The 22,016-nt window shown below is 41.8% G+C and overlaps 1 protein-coding gene across 1 annotated transcript in view; it reads left to right on the top strand.

Moving 5' to 3' along the window:
- ADGRD1 (adhesion G protein-coupled receptor D1) overlaps positions 1-22,016 on the top strand; it is a 596,761-nt gene that overhangs the window by 383,649 nt on the left and 191,096 nt on the right. The window contains exon 17 of the mRNA XM_088482162.1: positions 11,795-11,898. Within this exon, the coding sequence (XP_088338288.1) occupies positions 11,795-11,898 (104 nt within the window). The remainder of the gene's footprint in view (positions 1-11,794; positions 11,899-22,016) is intronic.

The raw sequence follows: 22,016 nt of genomic DNA, 5'->3' as shown, positions 1-22,016 counted from the left end.
CCGGACAAACAGACAGTCGCTTACCAGGGACTTGATTATCTACTATGTATAAAATAAAATCTCTGGTAGGCATCAGAAGCAAGGGTAGGAGACGGTGCTACCCACAGAGCATTGCGCTCTGTGCGGAGGCGCCTGTCGCACACCCCTACTTACAGCCCTACATAAGTGCATGTTATAGCAAGATGTTATCTGTGCATCTGCCTAACATTATTGCAGCTTTGCAAATGACCCTTTACATTCAGTATGTGTGATTGTGCAGGAAGAAAAAAGGTCATCATGCACATTTAAATACAGTTACACAGTTCAGGCCTGATTCAGAGACGTATGCTTGGTGTACATCTCCGATGTTTAGGGGTCTATGCAGGTGCAGGACCCATTCTGCGCATGTGCAGAACAGGTCCTGCCATCTTGCTCACAGTCCTTCCTTTGCCGCAGAATGATTGACTTGCTGCAGCATATTTTTTTTTTTTGGAAGGGGGGTGTGACTGCCCACCATTCCCGTAAACATGGGTGAGTCGCCCCCATTTTCCAGGAGGGACAAAGTCAGGGTCTACGTCGATGGATGCAGATTTTCTGGTCTCGCAAGTGACCAGGCACTGGTCACTTGCGAGACCAGAAAATCTGCATCCATCGACGCAGACCCTGACTTTGTCCCTCCTGGAAAACGGGGGCGGTGATAGATCCAAAACCAATTTTACCAAAAGTCAGAGTATCGTGTCATGGTAGCCGGCCCCCAGCTGGCTGATGACACAAACTGCAGCATTGGGCAGCAGGGGGCGCTTCTGCTATTCGCCACACCATGTCCTACACACCTTCCTCCTGCAGCTAACTTCCAGTATCTCCTAGAGGGCATTTATTAAAGTAAGTATTGTCTTATATGTTTAGGACACTGTTAAAAATAAGTTGTGAGCACATTTACTATTGTAATATTGCCATTTTTATTGATCAGTGAATATACCCATACCCTTAAAATTTAAATGTCTAAGATGCATTTTAATAATAGGCATATTTGATTCTAGGACTCATTGTGCTCTATTATCACTAAGAATTAGAGTTTTGGCAGTAGAATGGTTAATATTCCCTTTACATTTGGAATGCTGATCAGGATGACATATGAGTTGTAATAACTCAGCAATCTGCCTCTTTCTTTGTTTATTTCCCTTGAGCTAAAGCACAGAATAGTTTGATTTGGCTGAACAAGCAGACCCTATGTTGCTGCCAGACTGAGAAAAATCCTCAAACTCCAGCTCCACCACCAAACCAGCAGATTTGTTTAGGAATCCATAAATAGCCTAATTTACAGTCTCCTTTCAGCATTGTATGGGATCCCTCAGCCAGCGTGTAGTATCCAGGGTGTTTTCTAACCTTCAAGAATGGAAATTAACAGTTGGGACATTCGGTCAGTTCCATCTCAAAAAGCACATAACTTGTTGCTCTGAAATACCCTGCTGCTTATGTGATGGCACTACTTGTATTAGCTGATAAAGTGTCTCTGTACGATATAAACATCATGTTGGTCTATGTATAAAGTTACACTTGCCAACTCCCCCTCATTGTCAGGGAGACTCCCTGGAATAGTATCAATCTCCCTGTCTCCCTGCAGAGTCTAGCCATCTCCCTGATTGCACCTTACCCCCTTTATGTAGCTGCTATATAATAAAAAATAGAGCTATATGCATTCAAATAAGATCATTAGTATAAGTTCCCAGCATTGGTTATAACTTAAGGCACAGTGATCCCTATGGCTACATGCATTTTCTGAAAAGTTTTAGTGTGTTTTCATCAACAAGCAGATCTTACTAAGGGTGGTCACACACATGGCGATCTGCACATGATCAGCCGATGTGTACGATTTGTGTACGATTTCCCTTGAAACTCTCCCCGGCAGCTCAGCACACGATGTCCACACGATCTGCACACAATTTGGTGTCCAATCTTCAAACGATTTCTCCTGCATCCAGACTTTCACAGTGCATCGTGTCCTAGATTGCCAGATCTGCCCTACTGCACGGCAGATCTGACGATGCGATGTGCGACCAGCAGGAACGCGCATCGCATCATGATCGTGAGTGGGGACTCACGATTTACTCACGATTTGGCCATATTTTACTTGATCTGTCGTTCCAATGTGCGGAATCGGCCAAAATATTGCTATGTGTGTTGCCAGCATAACTGCTTTGGGGCTCGTTTACATTTGGATGCAAGTCAATTATATGGCACGCCTCTCAAATGAAGCTGTACACGTTCACTTTACCACCACGCTCATAGGTGTTGCTTTCACGATCTCCCTGAAATGCTTTTTCAAAAGTAGGCAAGTGTGTATAAAGTAATTCTTACACTTATAAATAAATGATGAAACAAGGACTGCGGAACAAAGTTGGCACAGGGCTAGATTTAGTGGAAGAGTTCCTTTAATTTGACACTGGCTAATGTCCTCTAGGGTGACATTCTACATTCAGTTGATTCTCAGAAATTACTCATAAGGTGTGTTTCCAAGGCAGCGTGCCTAATTTTTCTTCTATGCAGAAGTCTGAGCTATTTTAAGTAACAAAAATAAACTTTGCATGATGAGGAGAATGGCCCACAGCAGCTTGAGGGCCAAGGTTGAAGACCCCTGGTCTACGGCAACATGATTATTGTGTTTTTCTACATAAGCTTGCATTGCCTGCATTGCTATATGTCTTTTAGATTGCTCAGTATCTCCACTTTCACATGATTCCTATTCCTGTCTTTTTACTTAGTGTTTAGGGCTCAATTTATCAAAAGCTTCTTACTGCGGTCACTGAGTATCGCTGGCGGTAGCCTTGTGCGGCGTAAACTTCTCCATGCTTTGCTTTTAACAAGAACAACGTCTGTACAAGTTTTGCAGCTGTCTTCCGATCACTATTTTATCATTGTTAGGTCACAATGGGCAGTAAAAGTTTTTTTATTGCTGCAATATTCCCGAGGAGCTCAGCCAAGAATCAGTCAGATGTAGGGAAGCCAATCCCGGCTATTTTTTTCAATCCCAGGATTGAAAAAAATCTCAATCCCGAGATTCCCGGGATACCTGGGATTCAGGTCATGTATGACGACCGCTCACTAGAGATGGCTAGTGAGTGAGTGTCTCAACACACTGACTCGAATCATTCAGATGAGTGAATGATTCAAGTCACTCAGTGCTGATCCAACCTGATTATACTTCTGCACTGTGTCAGATCAGCAGTGTAGGGGGCGGAGCTGTCAGTGACTCACTCTGAGTCGCACAGCTACAGCCAGGGCTCGGGGAGTGCACTCACTCAGGAGAGTCACTGAGAACCCTGAGCTGTAGTGCTGGGCTGCGGGGGGTGGAGCTGTCAGTGACTGACTCTGAGTCGCTGGCTCCCCTGCTGGCTACAGCACTGCAGTACCTAAAGAGTCATGTCTCAAGACACAGACTCGAGACACTTCACTGAGTTGAGCCATGAGACTCAACTCAGTGTAGTGAATTGTTCTGACCATCCCTACCGCTCACAGCACACAGACTGAAGTACTGGCGGGTGCAGCCCTACAAGGAGGTGGACTGGTGTGTGGCTGCGTAGTGTGACCTTTATGATGTCACACGCAGCCGCACAGCCATAGGAAGCCTGAGGGCAGCATCTGAGCCGACAGAACTAGTGCTCAGTGCTGCACCTGTGCTGACAACAAGCTGCGCCAAGCCGCACATTTTAATCCCGACAATCCCGTAATCGCTGGCCGCAATCCCCGGATTGAATGCCATTGTTGTTTTTTTGTTTTTTTTTTAATCCCAATCCCGAGATTGACTTCCCTAATCAGCTGCCCAAGCAAAGTGTTTTTCATTTTAATTATTAAATAAGGCCATAACAGATTTCTGTCACAGAGTTAAACGGCCTATCTAATCAGGCACATTGTAATCTTTCTTCTAGGACTGGCACTCTTCTTTATTTTCTACATCTAGCTCCCTCCTTTATGCTACTTACATATAACATTGACAGCACTAAAAGCAGGGCGGTGATGGAGAGAGCAGAGCACACATCAGGCCCTTCCATGTAAATGTCCTCAGCAACACATCGTACTTGTATGAAATAAAGTATCTTTTATTTTTTCATTCAACGACCATCTGCCACCACATTGTGATGCATTTATGATGAGGCCATAAACCCAGAAACTCTTATTATGGTTGTCAGAAATGTTCTCTCAACATTGAAAATGGAATTATACTAAGAGCAAAAGAGTTAAATCCCTTATTGCAGCTGAAATCTAACGCTAAAAGCATATCTGTCATATGTTGCTATGGCAATGCACATTACATGTAAATAGATTTAAAATGCATTGCGGACCATAAAAGCCCAGTAAGGACCTGTTAGGAAGTAGATGTGAGCCATATTTTCAAAACTGATACATAAAATATTTGTCTTGTTAAGCTCATGGCAGTGAGTCTTGCATGTTTCACTGGTGGGATCTGCAGCTGAATGTTCCCAGTACTACATTAACTATACCACACAGCAGGTTGAATTGACTGTAGAAGTCCCAGCAGTGCTTTATATATTCCTCAAAATGTGGCCTCACAAATACAGTACAGTATACAGTGCTGAATGGTGAAACAAAAGAGAAAAGCTTGTATTACCGGAACACTGCTCTTCAGCTAAATGTTTTGTTCCACCAGGAATGACAAAAGAACGCTGTCATGAGCCTGGAGTGGCTTAAACCATGAGACTGGGGCCTAGCTTGAGTGGTGGTTACCTGTTATACCTTTTGTGTTTGTTAATGTGATTTAAGACTCTGCATTCAGGGCTCAGGCCTCTCTCCCTTGGGGGTTGTTGGAAAAAGAATCCCATAGACAACACCATCTACGGTATGCAGTCGGGAAGCCGGCAGACCTAATCCAGACAGCCAGCTTCCCGACTGTCATATCCCGGCAAGGGTCTAAAGACAGGCGTCTATATGCCAACGCCTGTTATTAGACATATGCCGGGAGCATGATGCCCGGCATCCCAATTGAAGGGGCACCGAGCGCGGCTAGCCGCGGGGGGGAAGGGTTAGGTTTAGGGTTCCCAGGGGGGACTTAGGGTTAGGCAACCCCCTGGGAGGTTAGGTTTAGGCTAGGGGAAGGGAGGGTTAGGGTTAGGCACCCCCGGGGGGGACTTAGGTTTAGGCAGCGGGGAAGGGGGGGTTAGGTTTAGGCACATAGAGGGAGGATTAGGGTTAGGTGCTGGGGGTGTGTGGTTAGGGTTAGGCACCCCAAAGGGAGGGTTAGGGGGTAGAATTAGGTACGCTAATACTTACCTGAGGACGATCAGGATTTCCACTGCTGCCGGGATGCTGGTGTCGGGATTCCAACCGCCAGACATGCGTCAGACCATCTGTAGATTCCCCATCTACAGATGGTGTTGCCTATCATGCAGAAGTTTTGCTTTCTGGAGCTTGCTACATACAAGCACATTGCAACCCCATAGAATTCTATGGGGACTGCTGTGCCACTGGTCTGATATATCTAATATCCGCTGTGGATCCATTTTAATACATATGTGGATCCATATGTCAGGATTGCCAAGAGAGGAGATGCAGCTGACCGCTCTGGGGCAGGACAGGGCTCTCACATCATTAGACTCCGCCTGTTGTGGCAGAATGCCACAATTCATGGGTCCGTGGGGATGGTTAAAATGGTGCGATTCGCCCTGCCCCCCACAATACGAACCCACAATTCCTGGTAATTATCTCCCCATCCTGCCCACTTTATTAGAAAATGAGCAGGATGTGGGAGATCCACCAATTTTCCAGGGGCTGCAGGGTACTACCTGAAAAATGGTGAGTCTCCTGCACCTTCCGGGAGAGTGGCTAAGTATGCCATGTGTATTGCAGTAAACCTCTGAAATCTGCAGTTTTTGGAGGTTTAACCACTTAATTAACTTTGGTACATCCCACCCTGAAGATGCTGCTATTTCAGCTACTGTACATACAAAAATTGATGGTATTTTGCACTGGTCATAAGCTGTGACTATTATGCAGTTACACTGGAAGTTGTATTACCAGAACTCTCAACATTTGAGGTGTGCAGATTGAGATGGGGGCATGGTTACATCATGAATGGATGCAGACAGTGCATGATGTGACCAGGGATAAGCGCCTGGTCATTGCAGTGACTACACACTTTCCAACAGCCCAGTCAGCCAAGACAATATTGGAACTTAAGGCTTGTATCAAACAGCCCCTACAAATTGGGACTATCCCATTTGAAGTTAAGAGATATGGGATAGTCTATGACTGCTGTCTATTAGCCTATTCTATTAATAGTCTACACTACTGCAGAACCATCTGTCCTTCACCCATCATGTTCCCTGAGGGCAGATACTGGTGACCAGTGCAGGGAGGTGAGTGGGAGTGACACAAAATGCATCATCATGACCTGACTCTTTCAATTGTGACATTGTGCAGAAGGGGCAGATCACACTAATGCAGTGGTTCTCAAACTCGGTCCTCAGGACCCCACACAGTTCACTTTTTGCAGATCTCCCAGCAGGTGGTGTATTCATTACTGACACATTCACTGACACATTTTAAAAGATCCACAGGCGCAGCTAACAGTTTCACTAGTAATTATGTGAAGAGACTTGCAAAACATGCACTGCGTGGGGTCCTGAGGACCGAGTTTGAGAACCTGTGCACTAATGGGATGTGCTGAGAATCTCATTATCATATATCCCACCCATTTCTCTAGGAACGTCCAGAAATTCTATTGTGTTCCGGGAGAATAGGCAAAGTTTGGTGATATTATTTTGTTTTCGTTTGCTGTTTCCATGTACTATTACTGTCTACATTGCTTGTTTGTGGCAGCCTGAGGTTACTGAGGGACAGGGGTATGATCATATCTCATGTGGGAGCATTAGTATAAAATAGCCTAAGGCAACACAAATTCTAAATGTGTGACAGCCTCTTCCCAGACAGTGGTGTGATAGAAACAACAACATTTGGTACCTTTGTGGGTGGAATATTTAACCCATAGAAGTTAATTCCCAAAATGTGTGAACCAACCCTGCAATATGCTTATTAAGCTCTCTAGATTTCAGTTGATTTTAATTATCTTGGTGTGGATTTCTACTGTTTTTTTTTTTTTGCAACACTAAATCCTTATACAATGTACCATGTTTTCTGATGTCTATAAAGCGACTTTGAGTCCTATGGGAGAAAAGCGCTATATAAATAAAATTATTATTATTATTATTATTTAGGACTCTATTTAAAAAGGAAATTGAAAAGCGCCATGAAAACATCGCCACTTTCCGCTTTCCTTTTATTTCCATATTCTATTTTTTTGGATGCCGGGACAGACCGGCAGCATAGTTATTAGAGAGAAGTATAGGGGGGAGAAATCAGTAAATTCTCTGCACTATTCTCTTTTTCTTAACAGTGACAAGCGAAATGAACCACTTTCTGTAGCACAAATGCTGGGGAAAAGTCTTTATTTTGTTTACTAAACAGACCCATCAATCTTTTACATTTTACTTTGATATATGTGATGAATTTTCAATAGATTTCAAAACAGATCAATATTTTTTCCAATGCCACTAGTAGTATTCTGTTTTTTTTCCACTAACTGTAAATACTGTATACTGTATTTAAATAATTATTACATGTCTGTAATGGGCAAAGTGTGGTACTGTACATTTTTCTCTCTTAGCGTTGCCCGCGTCAAACAAGTCATATCTGAAATGACTTAACCCGAAAATATTCAGTACATATGTTTCAGGAATACTTAATATAAGTAAAGTTACTTATGTGAAAACTGATGGCATAAAATCCAACGTTTCTCCCTTCCCTTTATGCGTACTCCTGCAGTGTGTCACTGTCATTAATAACCTACATTCAGTCACTCAGGGACCTTACATTACTTCTTGGAAATTACCCACTGGCAGTCAGGGCTGTTTTTGGACAAGTGCACATCCATAATGTGCTTTTGGCTGGTGAGCTCGTGTGCACATTTCCCCCTGTTGTTTTGCTATGAAACATAAATGTGTGGCAGGTGCGCTGTCAAGCTTTCCTCTGATGTCTCTCCACGTGCGCGCTGCCATTTTTCATGCAAATAAGAACAATGCCTAATAAGCCCTTTGAAAGAATTTACATGAATAACAAAACAGATCAAAAGATCTATTGCGCAGTGGAATAAGCTCCTTGGATGGAACGTAAATAGCTTGTTTTAATAATTTATATTGAATCTTCTAGTTGAAGAGGATAATCTTCAAATCTGCCAAGGTTAAAATGTGAGTCTGTCAGTTATTCTAATAGTTCTTAGTAGGTTTATTTGAAATAAAAAAGCAGTAACAAATATATACAGTACAAAGAAAATGCATGTAAACAAAAAAATATATATGTAAAAGGCAGATATTAAACACCCAGAGATAACAGCAAATATTGTCTGCTGTCTTCTCAAAGTGGTTCTCAATATAAATGTTTTGTATTTGACTCACACACTTTTAACTTTAAATTAACTTTGGTTTTATTGCTCCCTGTGGTTTGGGGGGGTTGTTAGGCTCAGTGTGGCTGGGGGGATAGGCTCCATGTGGCCACGGATAGGCTCCGTGTGGCTTGAAGGGGACCCCCACAAGTTAGTTGACCTGGAGCGCCCACATGACTTAATCCGGGCCTCAATATAAGCATTTATTTTGTGCACACAATGTGGGAAAAATTACAGCAAACTTATGTTCTGCATCAGCCCCAATATGAGACACAGTTTGTCATGTTAGAAGGGGTGTAAGGTACATCTAATAATGTATTTTGTTTGATACAGATCTACCAGTCCAGATGACTGTATGAAAACGTGTAGTAGCTATCAGTGTAATGTTTAAAGGGATTAGTTCTGATCAATATTATCCAAAGGAACACAAAAGGAAATGTTGGATTATATTTAGCTCCTTAGTGAAATGCATTTCAGTTAAAGAAAATGGAACCACAGAGCATGTAATAAGGTAATAAACATAAAAACATCTGCGTGTCTAGTACTGTGTTGAAATTAGAACAAGACAATCAATATAGCCCTGAAAAGTAGTTACTGTTAATTGAAATAGTGCATAATATGATTTTTACGAAATGTTCTTAAGGGGCGATTAAATCATATCCAGTGTCTGTGATGTACCATTCAGAAACACAGGGGTCAATTCTTTTAGGTGTGATTTGGGTTCTGCAAGCCATTCTCATGGCGAACTCGCACTGCGAATTTCAGTTGCATTCCAATTCCAAACTCCTGTTGCTCTTTCTGAGGAAATTTGCTTTTTTTTGTGTTTACCCCCTGAACAGGGGAAAAGGTAGGGAAAATCTTTATTTTAAGGTAAAAATGTCAGCACACAGTGCAGACCCTCTGGTACTCTCCTCCCAATAAATAATCATGCACTTTGAGAGGTTTAAATAGCATCATTTAGCCAATAAAGATGTTGGTTTTCAGGTGAAATTCTCTGAAAAGCTCAATAAAGGGTTAAATGATGTGGGACAGGTACAGTATGAGGAGGTGTAAATGATGTGGGAGAAGTACAGTATGTGGAGGTGTAAATGATGTTAGACAGGTACAGTATGAGGAGGTGTAAATGATGTGGGACAGGTACAGTATGTGGAGGTGTAAATGATGTTGGACAGGTACAGTATGAGGAGGTGTAAATGATGTTGGACAGGTACAGTATGAGGAGGTGTAAATTATGTGGGACAGGTACAGTATGTGGAGGTGTAAATGATGTGGGACAGGTACAGTATGTGGAGGTGTAAATGATGTTGGACAGGTACAGTATGTGGAGGTGTAATGATGTGGGACAGGTACAGTATGAGGAGGTGTAGATTATGTTGGACAGGTACAGTAGTGGAGGAGTAAATGATGTGGGAGAGGTACAGTATGTGGAGGTGTAAATGATGTGCGACAGGTACAGTATGTGGAGGTGTAGATTATGTGGGACAAGTACAGTATGTGGGGGAGTAAATGATGTGGGACAGGTACATTATGAAGAGGTGTAAATGATGTGGGACAGGTACAGTATGAGGAGGTATAGATTATGTGGGACAAGTACAGTATGTGGAGGAGTGAATGATGTGGAACAGGTACAGTATGAGGAGGTGTAACTGTAAATGATGTTGGACAGGTACAGTATGAGAAGGTGTAGATTATGTGGGACAAGTACAGTAGTGGAGGAGTAAATGATGTGGGACAGGTACAGTATGTGGTGGTGTAGATTATGTGGGACAAGTACAGTATGTGGAGGAGTGAATGATGTGGGACAAGTACAGTATGTGGAGGAGTGAATGATGTGGGACAGGTACAGTATGAGGAGGTGTAACGATAAATGATGTTGGACAGGTGCAGTATTAGAAGGTGTAGATTATGTGGGACAAGTACAGTATGTGGGGGAGTAAATGCTGTGGGACAGGTACAGTATGTGCAGGTGTAAATGATGTGGGACAGGTATGTGGAGGTGTAAATGATGTAGGACAGGTATGTGGAGCTGTAAATGATGTGGGACAGGGATGTGGAGGTGTACATGATGTGGGACAGGTATGTGGATGTGTAAATGATATGGGTCAGGTATGTGGAGGTATAAATGATGTGGGATAGGTACAGTATGTGGAAGTGTAAATAATGTGGGACAGGGATGTGGAGGTGTATTGATGGAAGAGGGTTTTTGAACTTGCTGGTGAAAGGTAAAAGTGTTACTATATAGACATTTTTCTGTTCCCCTAAATGACTTTAATTTGATGAAAAACTATAATTGTGCAACCATTAATAAAAAGTGCAAAAATTATCCTTTTGATGCCTTTTAAAAAACCTCAAGTATGGTACATTCCTAATGGCCACTATCAGCCTTCTACATGGTCCTGCTATCTCTGTTGTCACATTTTTGGTGGTACAGGATGATTTCCCCACTTTTTCATGCACTTCTCCCAAGTTGTATTTTGTATAAAAGCCTCGCAACCTTGGCGCGACTACTGCGAATTGGTATTTCTAATCGGATCTCCCATTTCTCAGGTGAGAGCATTTCTGCGCGGTATGCGTGTTTCTGACACAAACACGCATTCGCTAACTTGCACATAATTGGATTGAGCACAACATGTCAAGCAACCTCGTTTCCAGGAAAACTTGTGAAGCTGCAGCTACTGTATATGGTAAAAATGTGCGCAGCTAAGCACTACGGTGATGCTAGGAGCTACACCGCCTGTAATGGAATTGGCCCTTAATGCCTGGACTTTATCTGTCAACATTTACATTATTTAAAAGCTAAAAATTATGTAAAAAAAATATTCAGCAAATGTCATTGTGATGGTTATATTACCCCAAGGTCTGCCTAGACTGCAGGATTATTGCTTAGATCCACCTGTCCAGCAGCCAAGTGTCCCAGGAAAAAAACATGGTTTCCGTCAACTCAGTTGAAGCTGCACTTAGTGACTTGATAGGAAACAGCCTGGAAGACACACAACATCCAGTTTGTGACATTCAAAGCCAACAATATAGAAGCCAAGCGCAAGTCATACTTTTGCTGCAGGCGCACAGCACATCATACTTTTATTATGGTAGGAAAGTGAAAGGAAAATACTGAATAGCTTAAGGCTATTTTATGCATCCTCCTCATTTCTGTCTAAACGCATGAACTACTTGGAACCTGGTGCATAATAAGATCTGATGTGATTATATATATATATATTTTTAATTGACAGTATTGGAACACAATTAGTGCTAGTTTAGTGGCAGGGTTGAGTTGATAAACGTGTTAGTATGCCATACAGTATTAATTATTTGAATGAAATTAATGAGTGTTTTTCTTCTTGCTCTCTCTCTCCTGCACAGATCTCAAATTCCCACAAGGTGGCGCTGTCCTCCATCAGTTATGTTGGCTGTTCCCTGTCCATCTTCTGCCTGGCAATTACACTGGTCACATTTGCTATACTGTCGTGAGTAATTTTTCACATTTTATTACTTTTTTTTTTTCTTCATTCCCTGCTGAGCAAATATTATGGTTTAAAGACTATCTGAGATTTATGTGTGTTCACATTTCAGACTAGCAGTGCACAATAACGTTAGGATTCTCTCAATCATAAATGCCATTAATTCTCACCCACCCTTTAATTAGATTTTTCCTATATATTTGTAACAGCTGGGTGGTTTTGCTCAAATTGCTTTAATTTCCTGATCAGAGGAGTTTTCCATTTGCTTTCATCACGTGCTCTAGAGCTGCCTTTTTATCATCTCCATTCAGCTGCCTTGATGAGAGAAAACACGTGCCATATTAAAGGATGCATTTTAAACTCCTTTTTATGTCAGAAAGGCCTGAAAATCATTGCTGATCAGAAAACATCTGCTATTGGATATTGTAAGCTCTCAAGAGCAGGGACCACTCCGACCAGTGTCTCATGTCTGCACTGACTTTGTCTACATTGAATGTATAACTTGTATTTATGTGATTATCATGTTAATTGATACGTATGGATTTTGCACTTATATACGTTCTATAATAATTCCATTCATATGATTTATATTTGTGATTTGTTATTGCACGATTTCTCATTATGTTTAATTTGTATTTGTGTGATTTGTCCTGCACTTTGCAATTTGGGACACCTTACAAATAAACAATAATGATTGTAAATCTAAATCACTGGATGGATAGATATATATATAGATATATGACTTAGTTTTAAGGGTGTTTCCAGGGTTAAAGAAATTTTGATCCCAGTTCCTATATTGTAAAATTGACCAGCAACACCATACCACTCCTTACATTCTATTTGCTGAGTGTTTATTCTAAATGATAAAGTTGTGATCTGTATAATTAATAGAAGTTAGGATACATTAGATTCGATCATGATGTGGTCAGGTCATCTTGGGTTGATAAATCCTATGTCAACATATGATGAATTACACGTTACTGTATGCATAGAGTAATGTATCCATCTGTAAAATGTCCCTGGAAACAGTACTCAGATGTTGCTGTGTATGTGTAGTCTTAGGTGTCGGCAATGTTACCATTATATTGTCATGTATTATGTGAAATGGCTACAAATGCTGACTTGATTCACACATACTGAAGACAAGACACTGAAAGTGGCAAAATTACATTCCTATGCTATATAGTAGAATTGTAAACCGGGATGTGCTTGTATAACCTGATTACACGGGTCATATGTAGTATGCAGCCTGAGCATGTGGAAATATGCAGCATACCGAGAGAACAGCAGCCATTGAAGATGGAGATCAGGCGTTTTGGTAGTTGAGCATTTAGATATGATGGATAAGAGTCCTGACAGCTGTGTAAATGAACAGAATTTACATTTGAACAGATATGGGGAACCAGTGAAGAAGCTGGCAGAGGAATGTAGGAACATAGGGCCTGATTCAGAGCCGCTCGTAAGCGGCTGCTCGTTTGCTCCGAGCGATGTTTGCCCAACTGCGCATGCATACGGATCGTAATACGCATGCGCAAACCAGTCAGTGCGGCCGAAAATCGTTTGTTCGCTAAATAGCGAATGCCTGCTATTTTGAGTGACAGAATGAGGCGTATGTGGGTGGTAACAGGGGAAGGTGCTTGAAAACGGGGAGTGGAGATCCGAACGCAGGCGTGCTTAAAGGTCAAAACGGGCATTTTAAGGGTGTGCATAATTAATACAGCAGCGTCATTGACCACGTCAAATTGTGGTAGCAAAAACCAACCACAAGAATAGCGAGCAGTTCATAAGCTGGTCCATGTACTCGATTAATCTAATAAATAGCGGACATGACGTAGGATGCGAGCGGCCAGGGGGCGTATTTTTTCAAAAAACGACCGCAAGTTTTGTTCGCTCGTTCAGACCTAGAGGCGTGAACAGACGGCAAACAGCGAACGGTTCATTTGAATAGCCACCCCTATTTTCAGGACGAGCGAGCGCTAATTGCGTCCGGCTCTGAATCAGGCCCATAATCCCGAGTAAATTGAAGAAATTACATTTATAGCTTTCCTAGACATAAGTACTGGTAGTTTTCTGTGGCTGACTAATGGTAATCAGTGTCAGGAGGATGAAGCTTGTGAAATGCATTCACAAACTACTAATAACACACCTTTCATATCAAAGGGTAGAGCACGCTGTTACTCTGTGCAGGGGATGCAATGGATAATACATTACATAGAAAGTACAAATTATGGATTTCTGCCGATGTTCAAATAGGTTATATTGATTTAATTAATATGGTGAGGGCAACGCTATTTATCCGTTATTAATGGATAAGCATCAATTAAAGTGTTGTCCCCGGATCCCCCCATGTACACCAGATAATTTATCTCTGTGCCATGTGCAGTGTCCGCTTTCCCCAGAGAAGTTTTCACAAATGTGAAAGACTTCTACAGTATGCCAGGGACAATGGTTACCCAAACCGCTGTCCCTGTGAGTTTCCCTTAGTACATAGTGGGGATATTTTCAGCAAAAATTAGAATATCCGCCACGAAACTGATCCTTAATAATTGTGGCAGTTCCGTGATTATTAGTACATAGGCCTCTAAGTAATTTGACCCAGTGGAAATCCAGCAAAGACTTTCTAGCTTCGTTGATCCCTATTGCTTGCTATAGTTAACACCATCCTGAAATAACCTTAACCTGGGGACAAAAACTGAGGTCTTTGCTGCTTGGCAAAATGGTGATGGTGGTAAGTGATGAAAAATGAGGTACCGCAGGAGATATCAGTGATTTCTCCATGGTTAACCTCTTATCGTGAGAAGCACAGACAGAGCCTTTCTCTGGCATGTTTTTGGAATATAAACTATAATTACCAATGCCCAGAATTTACTAGTTTTCTTTCTGTATACACAAAATGTTGTGTTGTCAGTATTCTAGCAATAGGTCCATATGGAGTTCTTATTTCTGCAGTGCCTCTCACTCTGAATAGTCTGCAAATGTCCCTAACTTGTACTATATATCCATATTTGGCTTTATCACAGCTGAGATGATCGAGCTAAGAATGTATCAGTGCTGTTTCCAAAAGTCATTTATACTTTATGCAGATTGGTACATTTTGGAATAATCCCAATAGTCAAACCTCATTAAAGCCTATCTTTCTTTCAATGGTTGTTACTTCCACAGGATCTTTAGGATAACAACGTGCAAAGTAGACAATGCGTTAAAAAAGTTTATGGCCAGCCACATATCACCATTAAACCTCCAATTTATATACAGTGATTTTTACTCGCTAGAATGAGACAGAAGGAGAATTGTTCTTTGGAGACAGCTGAAGGAAGAGTGGAGATTTAATATTCCCCATGCAGACAGATCTGTGAATCAGTATATTGTGCAGTCTGAAAGAATGGAAACTGGTGAGGCAGGAAAAACAGCATTTTAGATTAATCCACGGACATTTAACACATTTAGCAGAAGGTTTTGACCCATTGGACTTTTGGAAGTGTAGATGAATTGTTTATGAATACCATCTGCACTACAGCATTCTGCTGCCAAGGTGGAATAGTGTCATTTGATTGTCACAGGAGGCTGGTAAAATGCTAGCACACAAAGAAAGGACAATTTTATTGAATTTAAAAGCTCACAGATATACATGATGGAGAAAGGCAACTTGTTATCCAATTGCTATCAGTAAATCACACTAGAATGGTGTTCCTGAGGCTCATCACTTCTGGCAGCGTTACCTGCAATGTGTTGTCTTGTGAAGAGGACGTACTGGTTTTGTGGATAGTCAGTAGTCCTGGCAGCATGCTAGAGAGTTATTATATAGTAAATTGTAACTGGTTCCATATGGATGGTGATTCATTCATGGCAATAGCAGTACTGGCATGCCTATGAAGTGTGAATTTTTGTAAGTCTGAATTAGGAATAGTCATGAATAAGCTATGTGGAAACTGAATATTGCACATAGCCCACCTGTTCCTATAAAGGTTTTTTTGCATTGTTCTAGCATGAATGGACATATATATATATATATATATATATATATATATATATATATGGTTTGCAGACAAAACTGTGGATGTACAGTATACCTAACAATGTTTAACCGCGTCCAGTAGAAATTTTGCACCCTGAAAGACTTTACGTGACAATTGTAAAGAAAAGCTGTGAATATATGGAGTTTTTTAATTGTGGAAAACGATTAACAGAGGATTCATTCTAATTAACCTTCAGCTAAATAACATAGGACCTTATTCAGCAGTGCACGGTAGTGTGCAGGATCTGTTCTGCGCATGTGCAGAACAGGGGTTACGTGATCAGACACAGGGTGGCAGCAGACTGACAGTGATTTACAGTCTGCTGCCATTTGCGGGTGAGGATGGGGCACGAAGTAATGACGCTGCCATTGGGGGGGAAGGGGGGGGGAGAAGAGGCCAGGATCTCTGTTGGCAGACAGAGATTTCCTGGCCTCTTTTGGACATTTGCGATGGCTGGCCTACGTGACCCCATTGTCACTCAACCGGACAAGGATCACGCAGATGATCCGATACTGCATCTGTGGACGCAGCTCGGATCATTAATGCATGCAGGGGGCATGACGGCTTCTGCTGCATTATCATAATAGCAAGGACTGTGTGCAGCTTTGCAATTCCATCCAGTGCTAAAGCTCCCCCTTACTGTAGGTCATGTAACAGCAGCATGTAATGTCATGGTAGTGAGTTAGGCTAGTGTGGGACCTTATTCAATAAAAAAAACATTTTGGAACATCAATACAACCACATGATTATAAGCTGTCCAAGTTGAACCAACAAATCCAAGCATGAATTTGTGAATAAACCATTTTGACACCAAGAAGTGACATTCCTGCAGCAATAGACAAGTGCTGGCTACACTTTTTCCCCAGTGAGATGGTCAGCACAGCAATGATGAAAATTAAAGAAGTCATCCAGCACTGTCAAGCAGTGGGGGTGTTTTCAGCAGCTCTCAATGTGTCTGGTGTCTGTTGGGATACGATACAGGAAATGATATAATATTTAAAGGGTGAGGGATGAACTCCATGTCTCTATAATTGCCATTTTTTATCAGTATTCGTGGACATCTTGATCTACACGAATAGCTATAAACATGTTGCTTTAAATTTATGTATTGAATACTCTGTGTTCCGAACACTGCAAATCCAGTTAATTACTTTACTTCACATTATTAATTTATTGATTATACATATGTATATTTATTTATTTACAAGCACTTTCAAATATTTATTTCACAACAATGATGAAGACTTGGCCAACTTACCTATAGAATTCCTCACTCCATGACATCAGTATTAGCCATTTTAACTATTAAGAATGACAACACCTTAGCTATTCAGTAGACAGAGCTATGGATGATGAAGACTCAGTCAACTGGAATTCATTGTCTCAACCTTACATACTGAGAAAGTTAAAACTTAGTGGACAGGCAACTCTTAGGTCACATGTAGATAAATCCCATTGAGTGGTGCTTAGGTCTAAGGTGCAGGAAAGGATTTAAATTGACTGGAATCGACTTGGAGTGTGAAATGTATATCATACAAACGCATTGTTGCTGTGACTTTGTAGGCTCACAGTCTAAGTTCAGCTTATTTTAACCTAAATTTTATATGAAAATGTTAAAAATTGTTTAACATGTTCAGCCTAATGGTAAAACACACAGAATGACACTGCCAGGGATATAAGTGAGTACCTACTATGTTTTTTCCCCATGGAGAAGAGAGTCATTGCACTTCACAATGAACAAGAAATCAGGCAACTGCCCCCTGAAACTCCTTAACTCTCTCAACCCACTGGCAATGCCTCTTCACAAACTGGAACTGCAATCTGGAGCCTCTATTATTTTGAGGTGGAACCTCATTGCCTCCCAACTCTGCAATGGAACATAACTGCAAGCACAAGGCTTGAATCCACATTTCCAAGAGATCACCATCGGTGTCCATTCATACCATGCATACCACTCATTCCCATTGCATACCCCTTTAGTATGCAGATGATCAAAAAGTTCCAGAGGCAGCCCTTTAAACTGGAATTTTCTTTAAGTCACCCATAGTTTTATTATTTTCACACCACTCTTAAACTATAACTAAATAATAAATAAAGACGCGGCAACTGTATAAATTGCAAAAAAGAGGTCACAGCCAAATTTATTAATACGAATTAGAATTAGAATCAGAATTAAGCCTGGTGGCGAAAAAAGCAGTGCTCAATCGGTCTACAGCCCATATAAGTATTATTTACCAAAATTGGGGTGGAGTTTCCACCCCATGCGCAAACCATCCTGGGTAGTACCACCTCCCCTTAACTAGCACAGTGCTGGTCCCTCCTTAGGATGATGACCTGGTCCTCTCATAAAGTAATGACCGACTCGCCTTTCTCAAAGGGGAAATGCTAGCCAAGATCTGTTGCGCTAAATTGAGCCGCCGATGAGCACTGCTTTCCGCCGGGCTGCGCCTCACCTGTTGGAAGAATCACATAAAAAATACATTCCAACGATAACATATTGGTATAAACCAATTCAATCCAATTCGGGTGGGTGGGTGGGATCACAATCTGGAAAGAGGAAGCTAGACTCCTCCTCCAGCCTTTATATAAAAGTACTAAATCCCGCCTAAAAAGAAGGCCTAATAGGATAGCCATTTTGATTGACAGCCAATAAACACCAATTCCAAACTATCAACATCAAACCAGCCTTAACCAGTTTTGCTTCAATTAAAAAAACAGGGTGCTTATATCTTCTCAAGCTTATACAAGCATTCGAGTATTTGAAGTCACCCATAGTTTTATTATTTTCACACCACTCTTAAACTATAACTAAATAATAAATAAAGAAGCGACAACTGTATAAATTGCAAAAAAGAGGTCACAGCCAAATTTATTAATACGAATTAGAATTAGAATCAGAATTAAGCCTGGTGGCGAAAAAAGCAGTGCTTAATCGGTCTACAGCCCATATAAGTATTATTTACCAAAATTGGGGTGGAGTTTCCACCCCATGCGCAAACCATCCTGGGTAGTACCACTTCCCCTTAACTAGCACAGTGCTGGCCCCTCCTTAGGATGATGACCTGGTCCTCTCATAAAGTAATGACCGACTCGCCTTTCTCAAAGGGGAAATGCTAGCCAAGATCTGTTGCGCTAAATTGAGCCGCCGATGAGCACTGCTTTCCGCCACACAATGTGGACCCTGACCACGTCACGCCACCACTAACCTATAGGACGCCTCTAAACTATGCCAAACATGACAAAATGGCTGCGACAAATAACTCTAAACCCTCATCTGTCAGGTGAACCCCATCTGGCCTATACAAATGCTCCTCCTCGTAACGTATGCGTGGATGCCTCACTACAATCCCATTTAAACCAACTATATACCTGGATACTGCAGCAATCAACTTCCTCCTAATCCGGTCTATAGCAGGCCCAGTGTGCGTACCACGCCAAAACCTCCGCGGAATGACCTCTGACCAACAGAGCTTAACTTGAGGCCAACGTTCTGCAATCACCTTCATATCCCTCTTAATGGCAATGATCAAAAGAGTGTCCTACAATCCACACCCGACAATCTCTTCCCAAAAAACCTGTAAGTGTGAAGTATATAACAAAGCATTAGTAACTGAAATTCATTAATATGATAACCAAGGCAGGGGACAACTGAGTTAAATTAGGTGACCCAGATGGAGGTGAACAACACCAAACCTCTTTTTACTTTTGAGGGCAAAGGTGAAAAGAACTCCAAATCCCCCCTAGCGGCGGGTGACATAAGGTCCTGGGTTTCCCAAATAACAAACTCGCAGGGAGCGCAATTACTTTTGCAGCTTATCGCTTCTTATATAGCTTTTAAATGCAGAAGACTTCCACCTTCCCAAGCGCTTTATCGACTCAGCAGACCAGCCTGACTCTGCCGCGCAGGTTGCTGCCCCTATTCTGAATGAATGAGTGCCGTATAGCTCAACTGGCAAACCCAGAGCCACAAGGCAATCACTAAAAACACTCGTAAACTGAAACTTCGAAAGCGGGGAAAGATCCGCATGCGCTAACCATTGTACCCCTCCCTTAGGTCTGCGCTGGTTGTAACTATTAGCCAACACTACCGGGCATATGCTCGGCTCCAGATGCGACGGGACAGAGATCCAACGCCCCCTTCCTAATTGATCTGTCTTTGACCTCTGTATTTTAATAAGAAGCAATTCTGGTTTAATTATCACATTGACTAACATAATACCTGAAGTAACGGATTTCTTATTAACAGCTGTTAACTCCCCAACCCTTAACGCCCCAAAAAATGCTAATGCAAAAGCTAAACTAAACAAACAAGCCTCAAAATCATCTTTTGCTATACCCGATACAGCCACCACCAAGTCCTTTAGCATCCCCATGTCAATAGGCCTACGAGAATCACTCGTCTTCAATTTTTCCTTTGCCCATCCCTTTAATGCTTTAGAGATTACAAAAGACTTGGTGGGGTCCACCAAACCATTTAAGCGAGCAAAATATGAAATTCCTGCTAATGCGCTCGACATGGATGACTTTGAACGGCCGCTCTCATGCCAGCGCCAGACAAACTCTAACATCAAATCCTGAACACTCTTACCCTCTTCTGCGCCAGAAATGAACGCCTGCCACTCGCTCCAGGCCGCCGAATAGGATATCAAAGTACCAGGAGCCAGTGCTTTTAAAGCAAGTCCTATAATGCCGGCCTTATGATCTGCCAAACACAATCAGGACAAGATAAACCATGAACCGCTGCAGAAGGCGCAAGCGCTCTAAATCTCTCCCATTGAAAACGAGATAATGCATCCGCAATCTCATTTTCAACTCCAGGAACATGCTTAGCTGTAAATTCAATATTCATAGACAGACAAACAAAAATCAAATGCCTAAGAAGCCTTATTACTTGCTGGCAAACTGACGTCTGATTATTGATGGCCTGCACTACTCCTAGGTTATCACACCAATGTACGATTCTACGATTACTAAGCTTTAAAGCCCAAATCTCCACCGCCACTACAATGGGAAAAAGTTCCAGCAGGAGTAAATTACCTGTCAAGCCCTCAGCATGCCACGATTCTGGCCAAGCTTCAGCGCACCATTCTCCCTCAAGGAAAGCTCCAAAACTTATAGAACCTGACGCATCCGTATAAAGCTGCAAATCATTATTAGATACTGGCGGCAGCAACCAAATTCTTATCCCATTAAATTCGCGTAAAAATTTTAACCAAATCTTAAAGTCATCTTTCATTTCTTCAGACAAGCGAATCATGTAATGGGCCTTTTTAACACCTGCTGAAGCCCGCTCTAATCGCCTGCAAAAAACCTTACCCATTGGGATGACTCTACACGCGAAGTTAAGTAAACCTAGCAAAGATTGCAATTGCTTCAAAGAAACTTTTTTAACTGAAACTAAACCGAACAACAAATCATTACGTTTTTTCACCTTATCAGCTGGCAATCTGCAGAGTCCCAAATCAGTATCGACCTCAATACCCAGATAAGACAATCTGGTAATCGGCCCTTCTGTCTTTTTCTCAGCTATGGGTACTCCCAAGACCGAGAAAAAAGCTTGCACCGAAAAGAGAAGTTCAGCGCACACATCACTATAACCCGGACCTACTAACAAAAAATCATCCAAGTAATGCGTGACACCTGCCTGATTTGTACCAGCCTGAATACACCACTGTAAAAAGGAACTAAAACATTCAAAAAAGGAACATGAAATAAAGCAGCCCATAGGTAAAAATTTGTCTACATAGAATAAACCGCCAACTTTAAAACCCATATAACGAAAGGAATCAGGATGAAGGGGAAGCAACCTAAATGCGGACTCAATATCTATTTTGGCTAACAAAGCCCCCTTCCCAAAACCCTGCACTATACTAAGGGCATCCTCGAATGACTGGTAAGTGACGCTGCAATCTGCTGGATCTAAAGCGTCATTCACCGAACCACCTTCCGGGTAAGACAGGTGTTGAATTAACCTGAATTTCCCAGATTCCTTTTTTGGCACGATTCCAAGAGGTGAGATACAAAGATTATCCATTGGAGGTAGGGTGAAAGGGCCACACATCCTACCCAAACTAACCTCTAAGTTAATCTTTTCTGCTAACACGTCTG

The sequence above is a fragment of the Taudactylus pleione genome, unplaced genomic scaffold (assembly GCF_031769625.1).
Source record: "Taudactylus pleione unplaced genomic scaffold, aTauple2 ptg000282l, whole genome shotgun sequence".
Classification (NCBI taxonomy): Eukaryota; Metazoa; Chordata; class Amphibia; order Anura; family Myobatrachidae; genus Taudactylus; species Taudactylus pleione.
The sequence above is the reverse complement of the archived record's forward strand: the minus strand, read 5'-3'. Positions and strand labels throughout refer to the sequence as shown.